At 38.6% G+C, this 19,972-nt stretch overlaps 1 protein-coding gene across 1 annotated transcript in view; it reads left to right on the top strand.

The window, feature by feature from the left end:
- The window catches only part of LOC132143040 (EF-hand calcium-binding domain-containing protein 6-like), a 32,953-nt gene that overhangs the window by 1,416 nt on the left and 11,565 nt on the right, over positions 1-19,972 (top strand). The window contains exons 2-12 of the mRNA XM_059553203.1: positions 116-210; positions 2,448-2,548; positions 2,625-2,702; positions 2,838-2,981; positions 5,655-5,792; positions 5,936-6,063; positions 6,570-6,712; positions 6,805-7,001; positions 8,824-8,931; positions 9,348-9,413; positions 10,593-10,703. Coding sequence (XP_059409186.1) covers positions 116-210; positions 2,448-2,548; positions 2,625-2,702; positions 2,838-2,981; positions 5,655-5,792; positions 5,936-6,063; positions 6,570-6,712; positions 6,805-7,001; positions 8,824-8,931; positions 9,348-9,413; positions 10,593-10,703 — 1,309 coding nt within the window. The remainder of the gene's footprint in view (positions 1-115; positions 211-2,447; positions 2,549-2,624; positions 2,703-2,837; positions 2,982-5,654; positions 5,793-5,935; positions 6,064-6,569; positions 6,713-6,804; positions 7,002-8,823; positions 8,932-9,347; positions 9,414-10,592; positions 10,704-19,972) is intronic.

The raw sequence follows: 19,972 nt of genomic DNA, 5'->3' as shown, positions 1-19,972 counted from the left end.
TTTTTTTTTTTTAATTACCAGGTTTGGAATTTTTTTTTTGCTTTTTACCTTGGTCACCCATTCCTTATGGATGTATTTAATGCTGTAATGTGTCTGTTATTTTGTGCTTTTATAGGTCATAGGGCAGCATCAGAAAATCGCTCCATAAGCAGAGTCTCTCATACAACTTATTCCAGCACTGAGCCATGGATGACCGATCAAACAGATCAGGTACACAAATCAGGAATTATAGGTTATTTTATGATATTTATTCAAGAATGATATTCATCCTAAAGGTTTTAAAATAGGTGTTATGCTACGTGAAAGAAAAAAAGATATATTGTTTATTAATAATAATTATTTAATCTGCATTTATTTGTTCAAAATGCTGTACTGTGGCGTAATATTGTGAAATATAATTTCAATTTAAATGAACAATTTTCTATTTTAATATTTATTAAAATTTTGTTTTTTTCCTGTGATGGTATATCTGAATTTTTCAGCAGCCTTTACTCCTGTCAGTGTCACAGAAATCATAATAATATGCTAATTTTAGTGCTCAAGTAACATTTCTTTTTATTACCAATGTTGAAAACAGTTAATAATTTTGAGGAAACAATGATACACTTCTAATAATAGTTATTATTATTTTATAATTTTTTAAATAAAATATTTTATAATGTTTAGAATTATTTATTATGTTAGAAAGGATTTCTGTTTCAAATTTAAAAAAAAACAAATTTCATCAAATACTGAAAAATATAGCACAGAAAACAGTTCTTTTAAATTTTAATATTGAAATATTGCTATTTTTACTGTGTATTTGATCAAATAAATGCAGCATTCGTAAGTGTAAGAGATGACTTTCAAAAACCTAATAATAATAATAATAATAAAAACAGAATTATTCCATACTTTGCATGTGGATTGAGGTGCATAGTTGAAGTGATGAGATAAGTGATATTAGTGCCAAATATCTATATATATATTACATTCACATATGTTTTGGAGCACTGTGTATAAGTTTGCATAGCTTTCCATTCACATGTGGTTCAATGGAGTATAATTCTGGATGCAGTGCATGAATACAGGGATATTTTCAAGTATCCCCATGTGTTTCCTCTCAGTGACCAAGTTGCTGTCCTGTGTTCCTCCTTTTGACATCAAAGTCTGGCATTATCCCATTGAGAAACAGAGCTACTGCTCATGTAGAATAAAACATAAGAACTGATAAAATCTCAGCTGCATCTCAGTGGTTAACACCGAGTTTACCCAAGAGGGATATTAGCAAAGAGAGATAAAGAGAAGGAGAAGGAGGGAGTACATGTGCAAATAAGTCTGTGAGAGAGAAAGTCCTGGAAACCTGCAGGTGTCTGTCTTCTAGAGGGGGTGTTGTGTGTGATTAACCCTGCCAGTCTTATCCCTGGGGTCCTGTCTGTCTGACCGACTGAATCCAGCACACATGCCCCCTCGACTCCGCCTGGTCACGAGAGCTGCCTTAGGCACACAGTGGGGGTACAATCACACACGCACACACACACTCACACAAACACACACACACACACACACACACAAACACACACACACGCGCGCGTCACAAGAGTCAGAGAGGGTGTATGGGTAAACGTACAAACGTACTTCATCCAATCCCGCTCACAAAAAAAGCTCAAAATGCTGTCACTCATCATATTTAATACATTCAGTCCTTTAAAATCTTTCAGTTACTGCAGTTTCTAAATTAATATGCATGCTGCCCATAGGGTGGAGATTACCTCTGTTATTATTACACCCTTTAGTTTAGAACAGATCTTCTGTGATCAGTTTATGATTGTTTAGTTCATTTATCTCAGTCAAATTATATCTGCATAAATGTGGATGGTCTCCGGGAAGGAACATGCAACGTAAGAGTTATTAAATATACTGTATATATATATATATATATATATATATAAACATAAATATTTTGGTCATTTGGTCAACTCATAAGAGTCAGTCGTTTGGGAACTGGACTATATTTGTCATATGATTCGTAATAAAACAACCAGCTCATTAAAGTCATTTGAGCAAAAAATGAAAATAATGGCCTTGCTCAATTTTTAAAAGAACTGGCCAATCAGAATCATTCATTCAGGAGTTGATCTGGTTCATAATATTCTTTCTTTGAAGAATCTTTCAATTTCAATCCAGTCATGCTGTTTTTGGTTCACAAAAAAAAGAAAAAAGAAAAAAAAAAAATTAATTCAAACTCAGTTCTTTCATTTACAGCAGTTGATTTGCTGTAATATATCATTTCCAGAAAAGTAAATAAAAAACAAACTCAATTCAGTGTGTTAGGATTGCAAGTGAAAGTAATGTTGAGTGTTTAGTTTTGACCTCTTGATTTTTGTATAAATGCATTATAAAAAAGAAAGACAGAAATACAGAAACATCACTAAACCAATATACCAATTTCACTCTTTCTTTTATAGCTGGAAGTTGAGCTAAAAGAGCGCATTCAAAATACAGGAGCTCTGATGCTCAAAATCCTGTTCAAGAATAACCACCCTGATGGCAAACCTCTGGTGAACAGGTGAAAACAGACACACATATCTGAGATGTAAATATCAGATTTTCCCCCATTGCCTTATAGTTTGTTGTTTTCCTAGATCTACTTTACTTGAAATCCTTACAAATTTCCTAAGGAGGCCTGTCACAGCTAAACAGCTGAAAAACCTTCTATTTTGGTAAGTAGTGACAATGCTCTAACGATTCTTAAAACAAAAATGGTGTTGTTGTACTTTAAAGGCCTGTCTAATTATTATTGTTTCAAGAGCCATATAATTAATTAAAAGATATAATGTTTTGCTCTCTGTGTGCAGTCTGCACCTCTCTGACCGAGTGCTTATCAGTTTTGAGGAGTTTTATGGTGCCCTGAAAGACCCAGACTCCAATAAAAGTAACCCCGCAGGTCTTCTTACAATTCCTCAGACAATGGCCCTGCTGAGAGGACCTGCACGCAGCAGGTGAGATCCCTGCAGTCCTGACTCACTGCTATAGTTTTGCTGAAATGAATGGTCAGTGAACTTTAGAGGAATGCCATATTGAATATGATATTCTTTGTTGTCATGTGGGAAAGTTCAGAATAAAATATCAAAATGTTTTATTATCAAAATATCAAAAGCTACTTCATAAACAATTATTTCAAATCACCTAATTAACAAAAAATAACAAGAAAATAAAGAGGCCACAATATGGATTTTTTTTATTATTATTATTTTAATATGTTCCCTGTTGTTTACTTATAACGTTAATAAAGTTTTTTTTAACAATAAACAAACAAACAAATAAATATGTGAAAAATGTATTATTTGCAAGCTGACTCTGTCTAAAATGACTTGTTTTAAGAGGCGGGTCCTTTAAGACATGACAGGAATCTTACACTGTTATGATTGGCTAATAATGTCATTGCATAGGAAACCAATGCCTTCTTGCTATTGCATGTTGTTTTGAGTGTTTTGACAACATGATCATTTCCAGATAAAGCATTATGAAATCAATTACTTATGGTTTGTGATGCAGCTGCAGTCAGATCTGGCACCACTTCATCTTTCATCAAATGTTTCTTTGTGAACTTCAATGACACTGTGTCTTGTTTATAAAACAAAACGCTCAGATCAATCCTCTGATATGATCCGGGATGCCATTCAAAATAAACGATCCACTTTTTTCGTTATGCTGGAAACTTCTGATATCTATACAGATGCGAAATGAACTTGTTTAAACCAAACGTAAACCAAAAGCAAACGTTCTTTCACTCCATTTGCATGTATGACAGACTCAAGCAGGTGGACTGTCATAACGTGAACACCCAGTGTAGATGAAATAGCAGCAGTGATTGTAATTTCTGTTTTCTTTTGCAAACTCACATTCAGTGTAACCATATGTCAGCCGTTACTGAATGCCAGTGAGCAAGTCGATGTCTTGCTCTGGAGCCAGTGTTTATGCAAATGTCTGTGGCCGGATGAAGTCACCTCAGATCCAAAACAACCCATTTTTGGAGCTTGATTTAAAAAAAAAAAATGCTTTGTGTAGGCTATAATGAGGAGGACGTTGAAACTTGCAGCATGTTTTAATTGTATAACGTCCTTGTATATGGCAAAAGATCAAGGCAAATTGTATTTCTCATGTCATGACCCCTTAAACAGCTCTTTCTGCAAAGTATATCGTCATGCCAGCAGGTGGCAGTGTTTCAGTGACTCTTTGAATCAACCAATTCGTTCGAAAACACTGATTCATTCAAATATACATTCAGGAAACGCACTACTCTTGGACGTGCAATGTTAGTGGAACAAAAATAGGCAAGAACAGGTCTTAAATACTTTGTGTTTAGTGTAAGTTATCTTCTTATTTATTAAGCAGCTAAAGCTAAATTTAATTGTATTTGTAGATTTAATGTACATTTAATGCTGATTTTTGAAAAAAGAAAAGTTAGCACACAAACAGTGCTCTAGAAAGAGATAACGGTTCAGAAACAGAGACTGTGAACTGCTCGCACTCAAAGTTCACCAGCGGGGAGCTCAGAGTCCGTCTTGTGCCCAGGGTAGACAGAAAGCAAAAGGATGGTCAGCAAAGCAGCTTACCCTTCTGGAGCCCCCTCCATTTCTCCCTCTCTGTAATACTGTAACTATTGTACTTAACTGTTTAAAGCATCAGTGTAATACAATAAGGTTGTAGAGGGAGTGCACGAGAGTGTGAAAGTGTGGTTGGTTGGTGTGTGTGTCATACTGATTGCGTAAGACCTGGTCAGACCAAGACACACTCCAGCCATGAGCAAAAAAGAAAAAAGAAAAAAAGAAAGAAATCTCTGTGACTAATCTCACACATTTTCCCTCTCTTTCTTACAGACACATTGACTATGAGTGTCCAAGTGAGAGATGGGAAAGATAGGATGAAGGGGGGGGAAAGACTGAATAAAAAGACAGCAAGAGAGGGATAAAGATGAAAGAGCAACAGGAAAGAAGAGAAATGTGGCACACATAAAAATGTGCAAAAGGCAGCTTTATGAATCCAAAAGGATTGAAAATAGAAAGAAAGGATAAGTGAAAGACACAAAGGGACAAAATAAGGACAATCATATGTATGATTGACAGTTTGTGTATGTGTGAGAGAGAGACAAAGAAAGGAGAAACAAAAACAGGACTTTTATACAATTTCTTCAATGCTCCTAGAGGGTCTCTCTCACACCCATACACACAAATAAAAATTAATAATAAAAAAGTATATATATATGGTAACAAAAGCATGGAAAAATAAACCAAATAAAAAAAGAAAAAAATACTTTTCTTTTTTTAAGCCAAATTAAAAAAAAATCAGTATGTCAGTATTTTGAAGGATTAAAATATGTCACACTGAGACAGCATACACTATTCTTGGGCTTAAAAAAAATGGGCTCAATAAGATCATGATGTTGATAATTAATTTATTTTAATAAAAAAAAGTATTCAGCAGCCAAGCACACATGAAATTGATAAAAAGTGTCAGTAAAGACATTTTTAATCTTACAAAAGATTTCTGTTTCATATAAATGCTGCTCTTTTGAGTTTTCTATTAATCAAAAATGTATTATTTTTAAACATGAAAAATTAGCTCTTGAGTAGCTGTTTGTGATGATTGTGAAACCATTTCTCCTACTGTAGGTTTCTGGAGAGTGTAGAGGTTTTGTGCAAGTCAGACAATCTTACTGAAAGCTGGATTTCTGCCCCAGAGTTCAGAAATATCCTCAACAAACTCAAGCTTCACCTGAAAGATCCAGATTTCGAAAAATTGTGGAAAAGGTTTGAATTGATTTATTTGTTCATTTATTTATTATTCATTTATTAATTCTGCTATCAAATCGCTTTATAGATTTTAGAATAAAATTGTAATAATAATAGTAATAAAAAACTGTAATAAAAAATTCTCCATCTCTTTTAAACAGGCTAGATCTGGATGGATTTGGTGCAGTTAAGCAGACGATTTTTCTAAAGAAGTTGGGATTGAGCAGAAGGACTGAACCAAACAATGAGAGAAACACTTCTATTTCTGTTAAAGCTGAAGACACCAAAGGTAAAGCTAATGATAATCTCATTTGTAGACTAACCAGTACTGTTTCATCAGCTGAATCATTAAAAAAATTTTATTATAACGTATCCTCATCCGTCAGTTTAGAAAATAATCAATAATCAAATGTATCAACAGTAGTCTGTAGAACTGTTTGTGTCCAATCATTTTTATAATTAAAAGTAAATGGAACTTCAGATATTATTGTACTTTAATGATTAATTGAAGTAAGTATAGAAAAATAGTATTGATAGTCTCAGAAATAGAGGGACAAGTTTTGCATTGGTATTGGAGACACTAGTTTGCTTTATACTAATGTGTAGTTGAGCAACAGTCCACCTATAGAGGGTGCTGTGGTCCTGTTTCGTCAGGGGTCTTCTCTTTAGGGATTAAGCATTTGCCTGTTTTAAAATGAGCTCATCAGATGACTAAATTATAAGAGGCCTGTTATTAGTATGTTTAAATAGTAATGTAATACACAGTTTCCTGTCATACCTTCCTCTTTCCCTCAGCTCCTGCTAGGACACTCTCTAAGGCGGAAGAGGAGCGTCACACTTCTATCGCCATAGAGGATTGGTTGAAGGACAGATTCAGGGAAGGAGCTCAGAGGATGAAAGCTGAGTTTGATAAACTGGATCTTGAGAACAGTGGAAAGGTAGCAAATGCCACCAGACTTCACAAACAGACTGGTACAAAAAATGTTTAAGTCTTATTGATTGATGTAAATATCCTGCGTTCTGTTTGTAGGTGAGGGGTGCAGACTTTCTGCAGGTGCTGAGGAAGTTTGACCTGCATCTGAAGAGAGAGCACCTGGGTCTGTTTTTGTCTCGGTGTGGTCTGAAGCTAAAAAAGGGTTGTGTACAGTACCTGAACTTTCTGCGCACCTTCCAGGACAGAAGTTCAGACGGCATCACTCATAAGATCATCTCCAACCCAAAACACAGGTCAGATTTACATCACAGCAATATCCTAAAGATATTTACTCATATGGAGCTTTGATCCCTCCAGGTTCCAAACAACTGCAACAATATGCTTCATCAGTGGCAAGAGAGGGCATTCCTAATATTTCCATAGGGGCATAATATAAATAGAAATTAACAGACCATATTCAAGTGGATTAATACCAGTTGCCAGTCTTTTTCTGATTTCTAGAAACAAGAATTTTGAATTTACTGGGATATGACAATCACTTTGCTGAATTTACATGACACATATATAATTCAATTGTAATCTAAATTTAATATCAGAATATTTATCAGAATTTTGCAAGGAGAATACTTTGTACACTACTCTTCAAATGTATGGGGTAAGCAAGATTTTATTTTTGAAAGAAATGAATAGTTACATTCATCAAAGATTTATTAAATGAATCCAATTTACAATGCCACAAACAGTATTTCTATCTTATTTTGAACTTTTTATTCATCTTTTTATTCATATCAATCAATCAATCAATCAATCAATCAATCAATCAATGTCAGTTTCCACAAAAAAATATTAAACAGGACAAATGTTTCAAAATTGATAATAACAATATATGTTGCCCTGGACCATCGCTTGGGTATATTTTTAGCAAGTATATTGTACATTACTATTAGAACATTAAGTAAAGATTGTTGCATGAAGATATTTTGTAAATTTCCTACAGTAAATATATCAAAACTAATTTTTTTATAAGTAATATGCATTGCTAAGGACTTCATTTGGACAACTTTAAAGGAAATTTCTCATTATTTAGATTGTTTTGCACGCTCAGACTCCAGATTTTCAGCCAAATATTGTCATATCATAACAAACCGTGCATCAAAGGAAAGCTTATTTATTCAGCTTTCAGTGGATGTATAAATCTCAATTTAGATAAAATTGACCCTTATAACTGGTTTTGTGGTCAGATATGTTACATGAGCACCAAATCGGCATATTCGGACAAGTTTTAAAGGCTTGTGTGACACTGAAGTCTGGAGAAATGATGCTGAAAATTCAGCTTTGCCATCACAGCAATGAATTGCATTTTTTAAATATATTTAAATAGTAATTTAAATAGTAAAAAATAGTATTGTGTTTATTGTATTTTTGATCAAATTACTCTAATAGTATTCAGTGTATATTGTGGGTTTTAATCTGAACATTACCACATTCAAAACTGATTCTGATGAGCAGATAATTCTGTTCGGTCATCGGTAACAGTGCAGTGTGGAAATAGAAACTCTTGAGTTTTTTCTGTGCTTACACAGAACCCAAATTACACAGAAGCATCCAGAGAAAGTGATCTTAAACCTTGTAGTCAAACTCTTTCCATTTCAAACAAGCTCACAGCCCATAGTTCTCCCCTGCCCTGGGTCACCCAGCACACAGAGATCAGTAAACAGCTGCTGAACACTAGGCCTAGACTGACTGTGTTTGGTTTGATTGGGGTGGTCCACAGCTTAAAGGATTGGAGGATGAATAAAATGGGGCAAACAAACAGTTGCAATGTATAGAACCTTTCACTATGGTGACAAAATACAGTGGCCCCAGAAAGTATTAGGATACTAAAGCCTCTCTTTACAATCTATGAATTTTATTGCAGAAGGTAAGAAACAAAATGTTATATCAAATGCAACTTGTAAACAAAAGATGATAGAACTTTACTCCAAACTAACTTTACTTTTTTTTTTTTTTAATCAACTCTTACTCAGAGTTGTTCCTAGTGCATGTTTGAACCTTAATCTTTTTTATATTCTTCAGAAAAAAAAGTGTTTTGAAAAATCTTTTCATTTTCTGCAGGTTTCATTCTGATGAGAACCTCAGTTGTGTCTCCTCTCTAAGTGCCATAGAGGCCAAATTAACTCGCCTGTTTCAGTCGGAGTACCTCTCACTCCTCCAGACCTTTCAGTGAGTCCAACCCCATTCTCTCTTTTCTTCTTTCTACTCTTTCTCCACTTTTCTCCTTGAGACCAAGACCCCATTAACACACACTAAATTGAGAACAGGTATCTTTTCTATCTCTTTTAACACACAAGATGTTTCACTAAATTTAGGGTCGAAGGTTGGCACTTTTTTGGTCTATTTAATTATAACTTTGCACTGTTACTAAGAACCTCATCACAGAAACCCTTCTGCTCAAATTAGATTCATTTTGAAGCCTTTTAACTCTAGATCTTTTAAAGCATCTCTCTTGAGTTTGAAAAGCATATTCTCTTACCTAAAGCTTATGAGTTTGGAAAATGCTTTAATGCTGTTTGAAAATTGAATGTAATTTCATTTAGAAATATATGTGTGTGTTTCTCTGCATGTATGTATTTGTATAGGAACATTGACAAGCTCAATAAAGGGACCGTTAGTAAAGAAGAATTCCGAGCTGCTGTGGAGAGCAGGTATACTATTTCTATCTCGAATTAAGCATACATGATTATTGTAGGCATGCAGAAGTTGTTTTTCTCAATTGTTTTGACTGAAATTGCACATTCACATGGTCTAATCAAGTCTTACTTTCAGAATATTTGCTTTTTATCACATTTGAATTCAAGTGACTTTTCTAGTTGTTTGTCTACAGGTAGGTAGGTATATCCACCTGATATTTTTTTTACAAAGTTTTACATAACTTGAACAACATTATTCTCATTAATTAATTATAAAAATATACATGAATTTATTTATTTGTTTGTTTTTTGACTTATAAATCACACTTTTACAAATCCCTCATATATCCAGGTTTTCAAGACTGAGAATCCTGTTCCAGGGATTTGTTGTTGAGGCGTCCAATGAAATTAAGAAATACAATGTCATCTAACATTTAAATTTTTTGATCTTTATTTATATTGCATAATTTTAAGCCATCTTGCAGCACATTGAAAGTTTAAAAAAGACCCCCTATTGGGCTCTGGCACTCTGTTTGTGAACTACTGACTGTACTAGACTGACATCTGCATGTGATGAATTACTAATTATTTTGTATTTTTTCTTTGGTCACGTCTTCTCTTGCCTACTGCAAGTAAACCAGGACCCTGACTGGTGCCCCCTCTAGAAGGACCCTGCCCTGGGTCTGGGTCTAAATTGAGTGATAACCCAATTTAGTCATATTATGAAAGTTTTAAACTCCCTGTCTTTTCTCTCTGTCCTTTAAAACACATTTACCTCACCATAATCCTCTTTGTTTGAGTATGTAGCATTGTAGTCGGTGTGGACCGTGTCTTTCTGTTCTGAAGGACAATCTCACATTTTTATTCATAATCTTTGATAAGTTCATTTGTCTTTATCTGTGTTTTCTGGAGCGAGTGATGGTTGTAGTTTATGTGAGTGAATATTTTAGAGTGTGCATACGTGTATGTAAAGTCTAATCCCTTGATTGACTGGCCACTGTGTGTCCAGCTCTGTGCGATGGCCCGGGTGAAGAGGGCAGTTGACCTTATGACCTCTTGACTCTGCAATGTGCAAGGGGGTCAATGAGTGGCGTATGCTTAAGGCCTGCTGGACTGGCTGGCCCTGATGAGTGGACTCTCGGCTGTGGTGACATCAGTGATCTCGTGCTGACCTTCCCCTGACCTTCTCCACAGGTTTGGCCTAGAGATTTCTGACCCTCAGTTTGAGCAGCTGTTGGACAGGCTCCCTCTAGACCGCCACGGAAATGTGCAGTACCCGATCTTCATGGCAGCCTTTGACACAAGGTACAGACCCTTTTGACCGGTCAGGTCAGCATTTGTTTTATCACTGTTCACTGCACGCTAGCTTTGGATTTGTTGAATGTTATTTCATAATGTAAAAATTAATTAGCATAGAAGTAGTACCACATAAATATTACAAATGTAATTGACTAAGAATGATTTGACTAATAATCTCCATTCAAACTAAAAATAACTTTTTAGAGCTTTTTTTTAAGAAGAGATTTTTATGGAGTCTTGCAATCTGTTTCAGATTTCAAATAATATATATTTTTTGCACTAGCTATGTTTCCATCCACCTATTTTGGATTATCACAAAAAAAAAAAATACATAATTAAATAAAAATGCTGGATGGAAACACCAGGATACGCATAAATTCTAAAAATGCGCATAAAAAACTTATGCGCACAACTGAGTAGGATAAAATTTTTTATATCTGATCAAACTATGATGGAAACACATTTACCGAATAAATTCCAAGTCTTACATGACTGCATTCCCAAACAGCAGGCATCCACCTCTAAAAGCAATGACCATATTTATTGTGTACTGTCTGCTCTCTCTAAAGCGCTAGTAATTTATTACATATGAAAATTATTCTCCCAGTTTTCTTAGAGATATTTATCACCAGTTTATCAGGAAGTGACGTTTTTGTTCTCTTTGACTCGTTGGATGAAAACATCTCTAGGTTACGAATGTAACCCTAGTTCCTCGAAGGAACAAGGCGCTGCGTCAAAAGCGCTTTGGGGAAACGCCTTTGGCAAGATCAACTCTGAATATCGTGTGCAATCAGTCCAATGGAAGAGCGTGACGTCACAGGCTGGGTGACGTAGCGACCAGGAAGCTATAAAGGCACGTGCCACGCAGCTGTCTTCAGCTTCGAGTAGGGAAGCAAGCGCCGGCAGGGGTGCCGGGAGTATGGCTCTGCGACGCAGCAGCGTCTCGTTCCTTCGAGGAACTAGGGTTACATTCGTAACCTAGAGACGTTCCTCTTCAGGAACTCGAGCTGCGTCAAAAGCGCTTTGGGGAACGATGTGCCAATGCTGCCAGACTACCAATCCCCTGCCTAGTGTGTATCCGAAGAGCACAGCTAAGGCATGAGGACAGAAGAACCAGGAGCGGCTCACATAAAGAAATTGTAAAATCTGGCAAATGTAGAGGGCGTGGACCATCCCGCAGCGTTGCAGATGTCCAAGAGGGACACACCTGCTAGAAAGGCCTTAGAGGCAGCCATACTCCGCGTAGCGTAGTGAGCCTTGGCTCCCAAAGGAAGGGGAAGACCAGAGGACTCATAGGAGACATTGATAGCCTTGACTATCCAACAACTAAGGGTCTGCTTAGAGGCAGGGGAACCCTTTTTAGGAGGACCATAGCAAACAAGCAATTGGTCAGATTTTCTCCACAGGGCAGCTCTGTGGACGTATGCGTCCAGCGCTCGCACTGGACACATACAATTTAGCTTCTCCTGGTCTGGCTCCCGAAAGTGAGGAGGGCAGAAGGCCTGCAGTACAATAGGTTGTGGTGTAACAGAGGGAACTTTGGGAACATGACCCGCTCGAGGGTATAAGAATGCTTTGGCCATACCAGGGGCAAAGTCTAAGTAGTTAGGGGCCACCGAAAGGGCCTGAAGGTCTCCAACTCTCTTTAGAGACGTAATAGCCAGTAACAGGGCAGTCTTAAGGGTCAGATGTCTATCTGATATATCTTGAATTGGCTCGAATGGAGCTTTGCAGAGAGCCTCTAACACCACGACCAAGTCCCACGGGGGAATACGGGACCGTACTGGAGGTCTCAGCCTCAGTGCACCGCGGAGGAAATGTGTAACTAGGGGGTGCCTACACACTGACTGACCATCGAAAGGGACGTGGTACGCAGCTATGGCCGCCACGTACACCTTTAAAGTGGAGTGAGTTAACCCCGCAGAGAGCCTAGCTTGTAGAAACTCAAGAACTGTACCAACTGGGCAGTTAACAGGGTCAAGCTGGTGGTCTCTGCACAATGATGTGAAGAGTTTCCACCTCAGGGCGTACAGTTTCCTCGTAGAGGGAGCTCTGGATTGGAGGAGGGTCTCAACAACCTCAGTTGAGAGACCGGAAGCTATGAACTGTGCCCCCTCAGGGGCCAAACCCCCAACTTCCACAGCTCTGGGCAAGGGTGGAATATTTTGCCCTGCACCTGAGAGAGTAGATCTGTCCTGATCAGAATCTCCCATGGAGAGCCGTCGAGGAGAGAGACCAGATCCGCGAACCATACTTGGCCCGGCCAGAACGGGGCTACTAGCAACAGACGGACCCCGTCCTGGCGTACTCTCCCCAGAACTCCCAGGAGCAGAACAGTGGGGGGAAAGGCATACAGACGAAGCCTCGGCCAGGTCTGTGTCATGGCATCTAGTCCAAGTGGAGCTGGGTGAACTAGAGAGAACCAGAGGGGACATTGTGATGTCTCTTGAGTCGCGAAGAGGTCCACCTGAGCTTTGCCAAATATCTGCCATATCTGTTTCACCTCCTCGGGGGGTGAAGCATCCATTCCCTGGGCCTCGGCCCCTGTCTCGACAGCATGTCTGCTCCCACATTCAATCTCCCAGGAATATATACTGCTCTTAACGAGAGGAGTTTGCCCTGGGACCACAGGAGGATCTGGTATACCAGCTTGTATAAGGGGCGTGAACGCAGACCTCCCTGGTGATTGATATAAGAGACCACTGATGTGTTGTCGGTGCGCACCAACACATGACGGAGGTCTGGGAGGAAATATTTCAATGCTCGATACACTGCTAGCATTTCTAGACAATTGATGTGCCATGTCAGATGGCGACCACTCCACAGACCGCGGGCAGGGTGTCCACTCATGACCGCACCCCAACCGGTGAGGGACGCATATGTCGCTAGCGTTACACGGCGACCAAGAGCTCCCAACACCCGGCCCTGATTCAGGAACCAAGGTTTCTTCCATATGTCTAATGCACGAAGGTATCGCCGCATTACCTTGATAGTTCGGAATGGATTTTCCCTCGGGGAAACCCCCTTGGTCTTGAGCCACCACTGCAGGGGCCTCATGTGCAGGAGGCCAAAAGGTATCACGTTGGACGCAGCTGCCATGAGCCCTAACAGTCTCTGAAACTGCTTGACAGTGAGTGACTGGCCTTCTCTGACTCTCTTGACTGAGGAAAGGATTGACTCGATCCGAGCAGGAGACATACATGCCTGCATCATAGTCGAATCCCACACTAGGCCTAGATAGGTGATTCTCTGAACTGGAGAAAGTACACTCTTCTTGGCGTTCAGTCTCAAACCCAGCTCCCCCATATGGATGAGAATGGCACCTCAATGTCGAACTGCCATCTGCTCTGATTGAGCTAAAATCAACCAATCGTCGATATAGTTCAGAATGCGGCTGCCCTGCATACGTAGGGGTACCAGAGCCGCATCTACACATTTCGTGAACGTGCGGGGTGAGAGTGCAAGGCCGAAGGGAAGTTCTCGATATTTGGTAGGCTTTGCCCCCGAAAGCGAACCTCAGGAACTTCCTGTGTTGTGGAAGGATGGATATATGGAAGTATGCATCTTTGAGATCTATTGTGACAAACCAGTCCTCGGATCTGATTTGAGCTACAACCTGTTAGACAGTGAGCATTTTGAACTTCAGTGACATTACTGAGAGGTTTAATTGACGTAAGTCTAAGATCGGACGCTACCCCCCATCCTTCTTTGGAACTATGAAATACCGGCTATAAAACCCGGACTCCCTGTCTAGAGGAGGGACCACCTCGATGGCCTCCTTCCTTAATAGGGTATTCACTTCTTGTTCCATCACCAGAGCCTGCTGGGGGCCAACGACTGTCGGTGTAACCCCATTGAATCTCGGCGGTGGACGGGCGAACTGAATACAATAGCCTCTTTCTACTGTGTGCAGGACCCATTGAGATACATTTGGCAGTAGTTTCCATGCTGCTAAATAATGTACTAAGGGAATCAGTCTCTTGAGACTGATCTCTGGTGTAAGAGGCCCCCGAAGGGGTGGCGAGCTTCCCAGCTCCGCTACGCTCACGGGCGGACATAACTGGGAGTGACACTCATGGGAGACCGCTGCGCCCTGAAACACTGGCAGGGTTGGCAGACCGCCCTCCAGAGGGCACTGGGGTGAGACGGGCACCGTATAATGAGGTGGACACCGCTCTACCCCAGTAGGGGCTACCCTCAGGGTCGCTGCGCTTCTGGCGTCAGGACCTCTTTGTCGAGGACTTCCTAGCTTCGATAATTGCACGAAGGTCTGATTTTGCCTTGGAAGTCCCCGACTCAGAGCGTCGCTTAGACCCTCGGTCCCGATGTGGGGGAGCACGAGTGGCGACACTCTGCTTTTGAGCCTCGCGGTATGAGGAGCCGGCCTGTGGCGTGGGTATCTCCCGCCCAGATAACCCACGAGAGCGACGAGGGAGGAAACTCTGGAATGCCGCCGCCTGTTTGCGTGCCTCCTGGAACCTGTCGACGACAGTATTGACTGTGTCGCCGAACAGGCCCGAGGCTTGAAGCGGGGCGTCCAGGAGGCAGACCCTGTCACGCTCTCTTATCTGAGACAGGGTCAGCCATAAATGCCTCTCCGCGGCCACCAAGGCTGCCATAGACCACCCAATCGCACGAGCAGTCTCTTTGGTGGCGCGGAGGGAGAGATCAGCGGTCCGTCTAAGCTCTGCAATATCGTCGGACTTGATCCCCTCTCCCTCGTCTACATCTCTCAGCAGGTCAGCTTGATATGCTTGGAGGATGGCCATAGTGTGAAGGCACGCCCCCGCCTGACCTGCTGCCACATATATTTAACGGTTTTGTGGGCAAGGCCGGAGCCTTCAGAGACGACGCCGAATCAGGTGACAGATAGCTTGCAAGTGTATGCTCAACCCGGGGCATCGCTCTGTACCCTCGCTCATCGAGCCCCGCGACATTGCCATAATATTGAGAGTCGGGGCCGAAGAGACGGGTCGAATAAGGGTGTTTCCACGATCTCGCTATTCTTCGTGGAGATCGGGAAAAAAGGGAAGGCTCCAGGCTGGAGGTGGCTGTCTCGGCCGCAGAAACCGCTCATCTAATTTACTTTTCTGCGATTCAGATTTTTTCTCTGCAGGCCACTCGATTTTTAATTTATCAACTGCAGGAGTAACCACCTCCAACAGCTCCTCATAATGGGGCAATAGGGGTGGCGAATCCCTAATAGTCTCCACATCCACCTTATCAGACGAAGAGAGGTGGAGTGTCGACCCCTTGCACTGGGGGGCAAGCCATCATTTAAATGAAAAGCATTTGAATTATATTTGTATATAACTCTGAGTAAGGTATTATTTCTGTATTTATTTATTTGTTTTTGTTTTTTGTAAATATAGCTACAACAGTTTGCGTCATTTGTATTCAAGATGAGGGAAGAGATTAGGTCTATAGTGACATCATGCTTTAGGGCGGCTCTGTTCTTTGCTTTTGTATTTTTGTCATTGTGCTGGACTGGCAGGATGGCTCAGAAAGAAATACGTTAACCTAAACATGAATAATTTATTATATATATTTTAATCTATATAACAGTTTTATATATGTGTACAAGACTGAAGCTAATATGCAAGAACAATCATCCTAGAATTGAACAAGCTTTTGTAAATCAGTCAGATTACATTTCAGTCTTTTAACTTAAAAGTATTTTCTTGAGAGATTCCCTGGCATAAATAATTTTCATTTCAATTACCAAAGAATTGCTGAATCAACCAAACTTGTAAGATATCGTAATATCTAAACTTAAATTTAAACACAATGTTTTGAACTCAAACGGATGCTGTCGAAAACAGCAGTGAACCGGTGACAAAGTAAATGCAGCATGTAGAACAAGAAACAAGTAAATAGAGAAATAAGAGAATAACCAAATATGGTATGTATTTGTTGCAATGAGCTTATCACATTATGTGTTTGTGTGTGAAGATGCTTAAAAATGTTTGGAGATGAGGATTAGGTTCTGACCACCCTGGGGGACCCATGTGAACTCCCCTAACCACCTAATGAATGACCCACGATAACCAACGCAATGTAAACGTTTCTTAAATAGACCAGGGTAATGAATTTTAATCTGCTAGAGTAGCAGCTCTGAGACATTTGGTTTTAGTGTGTGTGTGTGTTTCTAGGGTGTGTGCATGCATCAAATGGGGGTAGGGTATAAGCTTAGCTGCTCATTTTATTTTCTCTCTCAGTGTGTGTAGGGGATAAAGACCTAGAAAACCAGCCTGGCTTAGTTGACAGATGACAAGGGTTAGAGTGAATGGGGATTTTGTAATACTAACAGTGGGGAAAAAGCCCATGCACCAAGGGACCTCGTGAATAGAGAGAAAGAAAACTTTAAAACTTCTATACTTGCGGAGAACAGTGAGAAAGGCCGACCATGCCCCGCCAATGACAGCTACAAACTCTCGCTCTCTCTCTTGCTCTCCCTCTCTCCCATGAGAAATGTTAAATCATTCATGCTAAAGCGGCCCGATCCCAGTGTCACTAGTTCCTGTGTGGCATTTCCTCTGTTTGGGTGAAACTTTGACAAGAGCTTTAGCTGTCAACATTCAGACCTCACCAGATTACCATCGCTCACATCCTGCTCCAGCTTTCTTCTGAGTTTAATCACATTATTGGGCCTTATATTGAACATTTAATAGCAACAATACAAAATAAATACATTTGTGTTCATGTGTATTGTCCGAAATCATGTTTATATATATATATATATATATATATATATATATATATATATATATATATATATATATATATATATATATATAGAGATCCAGACCTCTGAAATCTCAGATTTTGCTGATAACTTGAAGTATTTATCAGCCAGATGTTAGGAAGAGCAGGAGCCAGATGATGAAAGGCTGTTTAAAATAAGCAGAATTTATTGAATTTTAATTGTGTCTTTGGTCAGCTTGGACCATGTCTTTGTAACAAACAAAGGGAATGCAAATGTATTATGTTTCTACCCCTTATCCCTGAATATAATAGGGGCGTTACTGGACACAAACATGATGTTTGGTATGTACCTAGTTTTCACATCCCAGTTTGGTATGGTTTCGGTACAGGAATGGGGAAAACTAAACATAACAGTGGTTTACTGTTTACTTATAATAAAAATAAAAAAATAAAAAAGGAATTAAAATCTAGCCTACCTCCTTAGCTTATGTTCTAAACTATAGGGAGCCCTTTTTCATTAATATAAGGTTAACAACAGACCCCAAATTTAATATAATAATAATAAAAACAATAATAATAATTTTAACAACTTCTAAATTATAACATCTCTGTTTGTTGTTAAAATATATACATTTGCACAGTGGTTGTCATAACTTGTACAGATTTATGTATTCCCTCTGCACATTTACTGCTCAAAAAGTACAGTTGAAGTCAAAAGTTTACACAAACCTTGAGAATTGAGAATTTTACCAAAATACAAAATGCATGTTATTGTTTATTTAGTACTGAACTGAATAAGATAACTCACATAAAAGATGTTTACATATAGTCCACAAGAGAAAATAATAGTTGAATGTATAAAATGTCCCAGTCAAATGTTTACATCCCTTTGATTTGTAATAATGTGTATTACAAAGCTTTTAATTTTTTAATTTTTTTTGTGATAGTTGTTCATGTGTACCTTGTTTGTCCTGAACAGTTAAACTGCCTTCTTTTCTTAAAAATTAATAAATCAATAAATTAATAAATCAATCAATCAATTCAGATCCCACATATTTTTGTGTATTTGTACCCTTTCCAACAAATTATCATATGATTTTCAGATCCATCTTTTCACACCGAGGACAATTGAGGGTTCAAACTCATGAACAACTAATCACAAAAAATAAAAATAAAAATGCATCAATCAGGTCACAACACAGTATTTAGAATAAAGTGTACTGTATGCAAACTTTTGAACGGGGTCATTTTTATAAATTCAGCTATTATTTTCTCTTGTGAAGTGAACTATATGTAAACATCTTTTATGTGACATATCACATTCAGGTCAGTACTAAATAAACAAGAACATGCATTTTGTATGATCCCTCTTGTTTTGGTAAAGTAATTAACATTTTGCAAATTCTATATGTAAACTTTTGACTGTATAAAGATCTTAATTAATATATCATCAGTTATTTACTTTTTGATTACCTCTAGCATGAAATATTTAACTATATTACATTGTTCAAAAGTATATATTAGTAATAAAAAAGTGACAGTAAAGACATTTATAATGATACAGACAATTTCTATTTAAAATGAAATGATTTTGATCTGTGTGTAACTCAAAGAAATCAGCATATTATAATTATTTATGAAGGATCATGTAACACTAAAGACTTTACTAATATTTTACAATAAACATGTTTTTAAACTTCATTTTTAAGTAAATGAAGCCTTGGTGAACAAGGAACCTGAAAGGGGATTATATTATATTATATTATATTATATTATATTATATTATATTATATTATATTATATTATATTATATTATATTATATTATATTATATTATATTATATTATATTATATTATATTATATTATATTATATTATATTATATTATATTATATTATATTATATTATATTCCCTTTCAGTTTCCTTTAAGAAACTCAGATCTGGAAATTCATACTTTTCTAGAAATTTTTGAGTTGATTTCACACTGTATTCCCTTTGCATATTTACTACTCAAAAGGAGTCAAGATCTGAAGAATATGTCATCAGTTATTTACTTTTTACATGACCTCCATTATGAAAGATTTAACTATATTAGTGTTTTTATACTGTGGACATCTAGTAATTCATAGTTTATCAGCCTCGACTGGATTTGTCTGCCTCTCTCTGTGGTTTTAAAGGGTTGTTGGGCCCCTCACAGTTTGTGTGGTCCCTATGGTGAGACCGAGAAGCCAAGCAGTTATAGGATGGGTAGATGTCAGATCTTCGTGTGGGAACCTCAGACGTCAAAATCCCAGATATCCCACCCTAATCTCCAGCAAAACATTTTGTTTTTCCTCTTTCTCTCTCTTCGGTCCCTCTCTCTCTTTCCTTTCGTCCCTCCACCCATTTAGGGCTTTCATTTTTATTCATGGGGTGTGAAGGGGTAGAGACGGGGGTGTGGGGACAGGATCGGGATGGAAGGGGATAACTCCTTGAGCTGGGTCCAGGGCTCAGACCAGCACTGCTGACAATGGCCTCAGTGTTGTGCTGGGTGTTGTGAGCAGGCCGTTTGGACATTCTTCCCCTGTCAGT

Source organism: Carassius carassius, chromosome 7 (genome assembly GCF_963082965.1).
Source record: "Carassius carassius chromosome 7, fCarCar2.1, whole genome shotgun sequence".
NCBI classification, from domain to species: Eukaryota; Metazoa; Chordata; class Actinopteri; order Cypriniformes; family Cyprinidae; genus Carassius; species Carassius carassius.
Note: the sequence above shows the minus strand (reverse complement) of the source record. Positions and strands in the feature narration are given on the sequence as shown.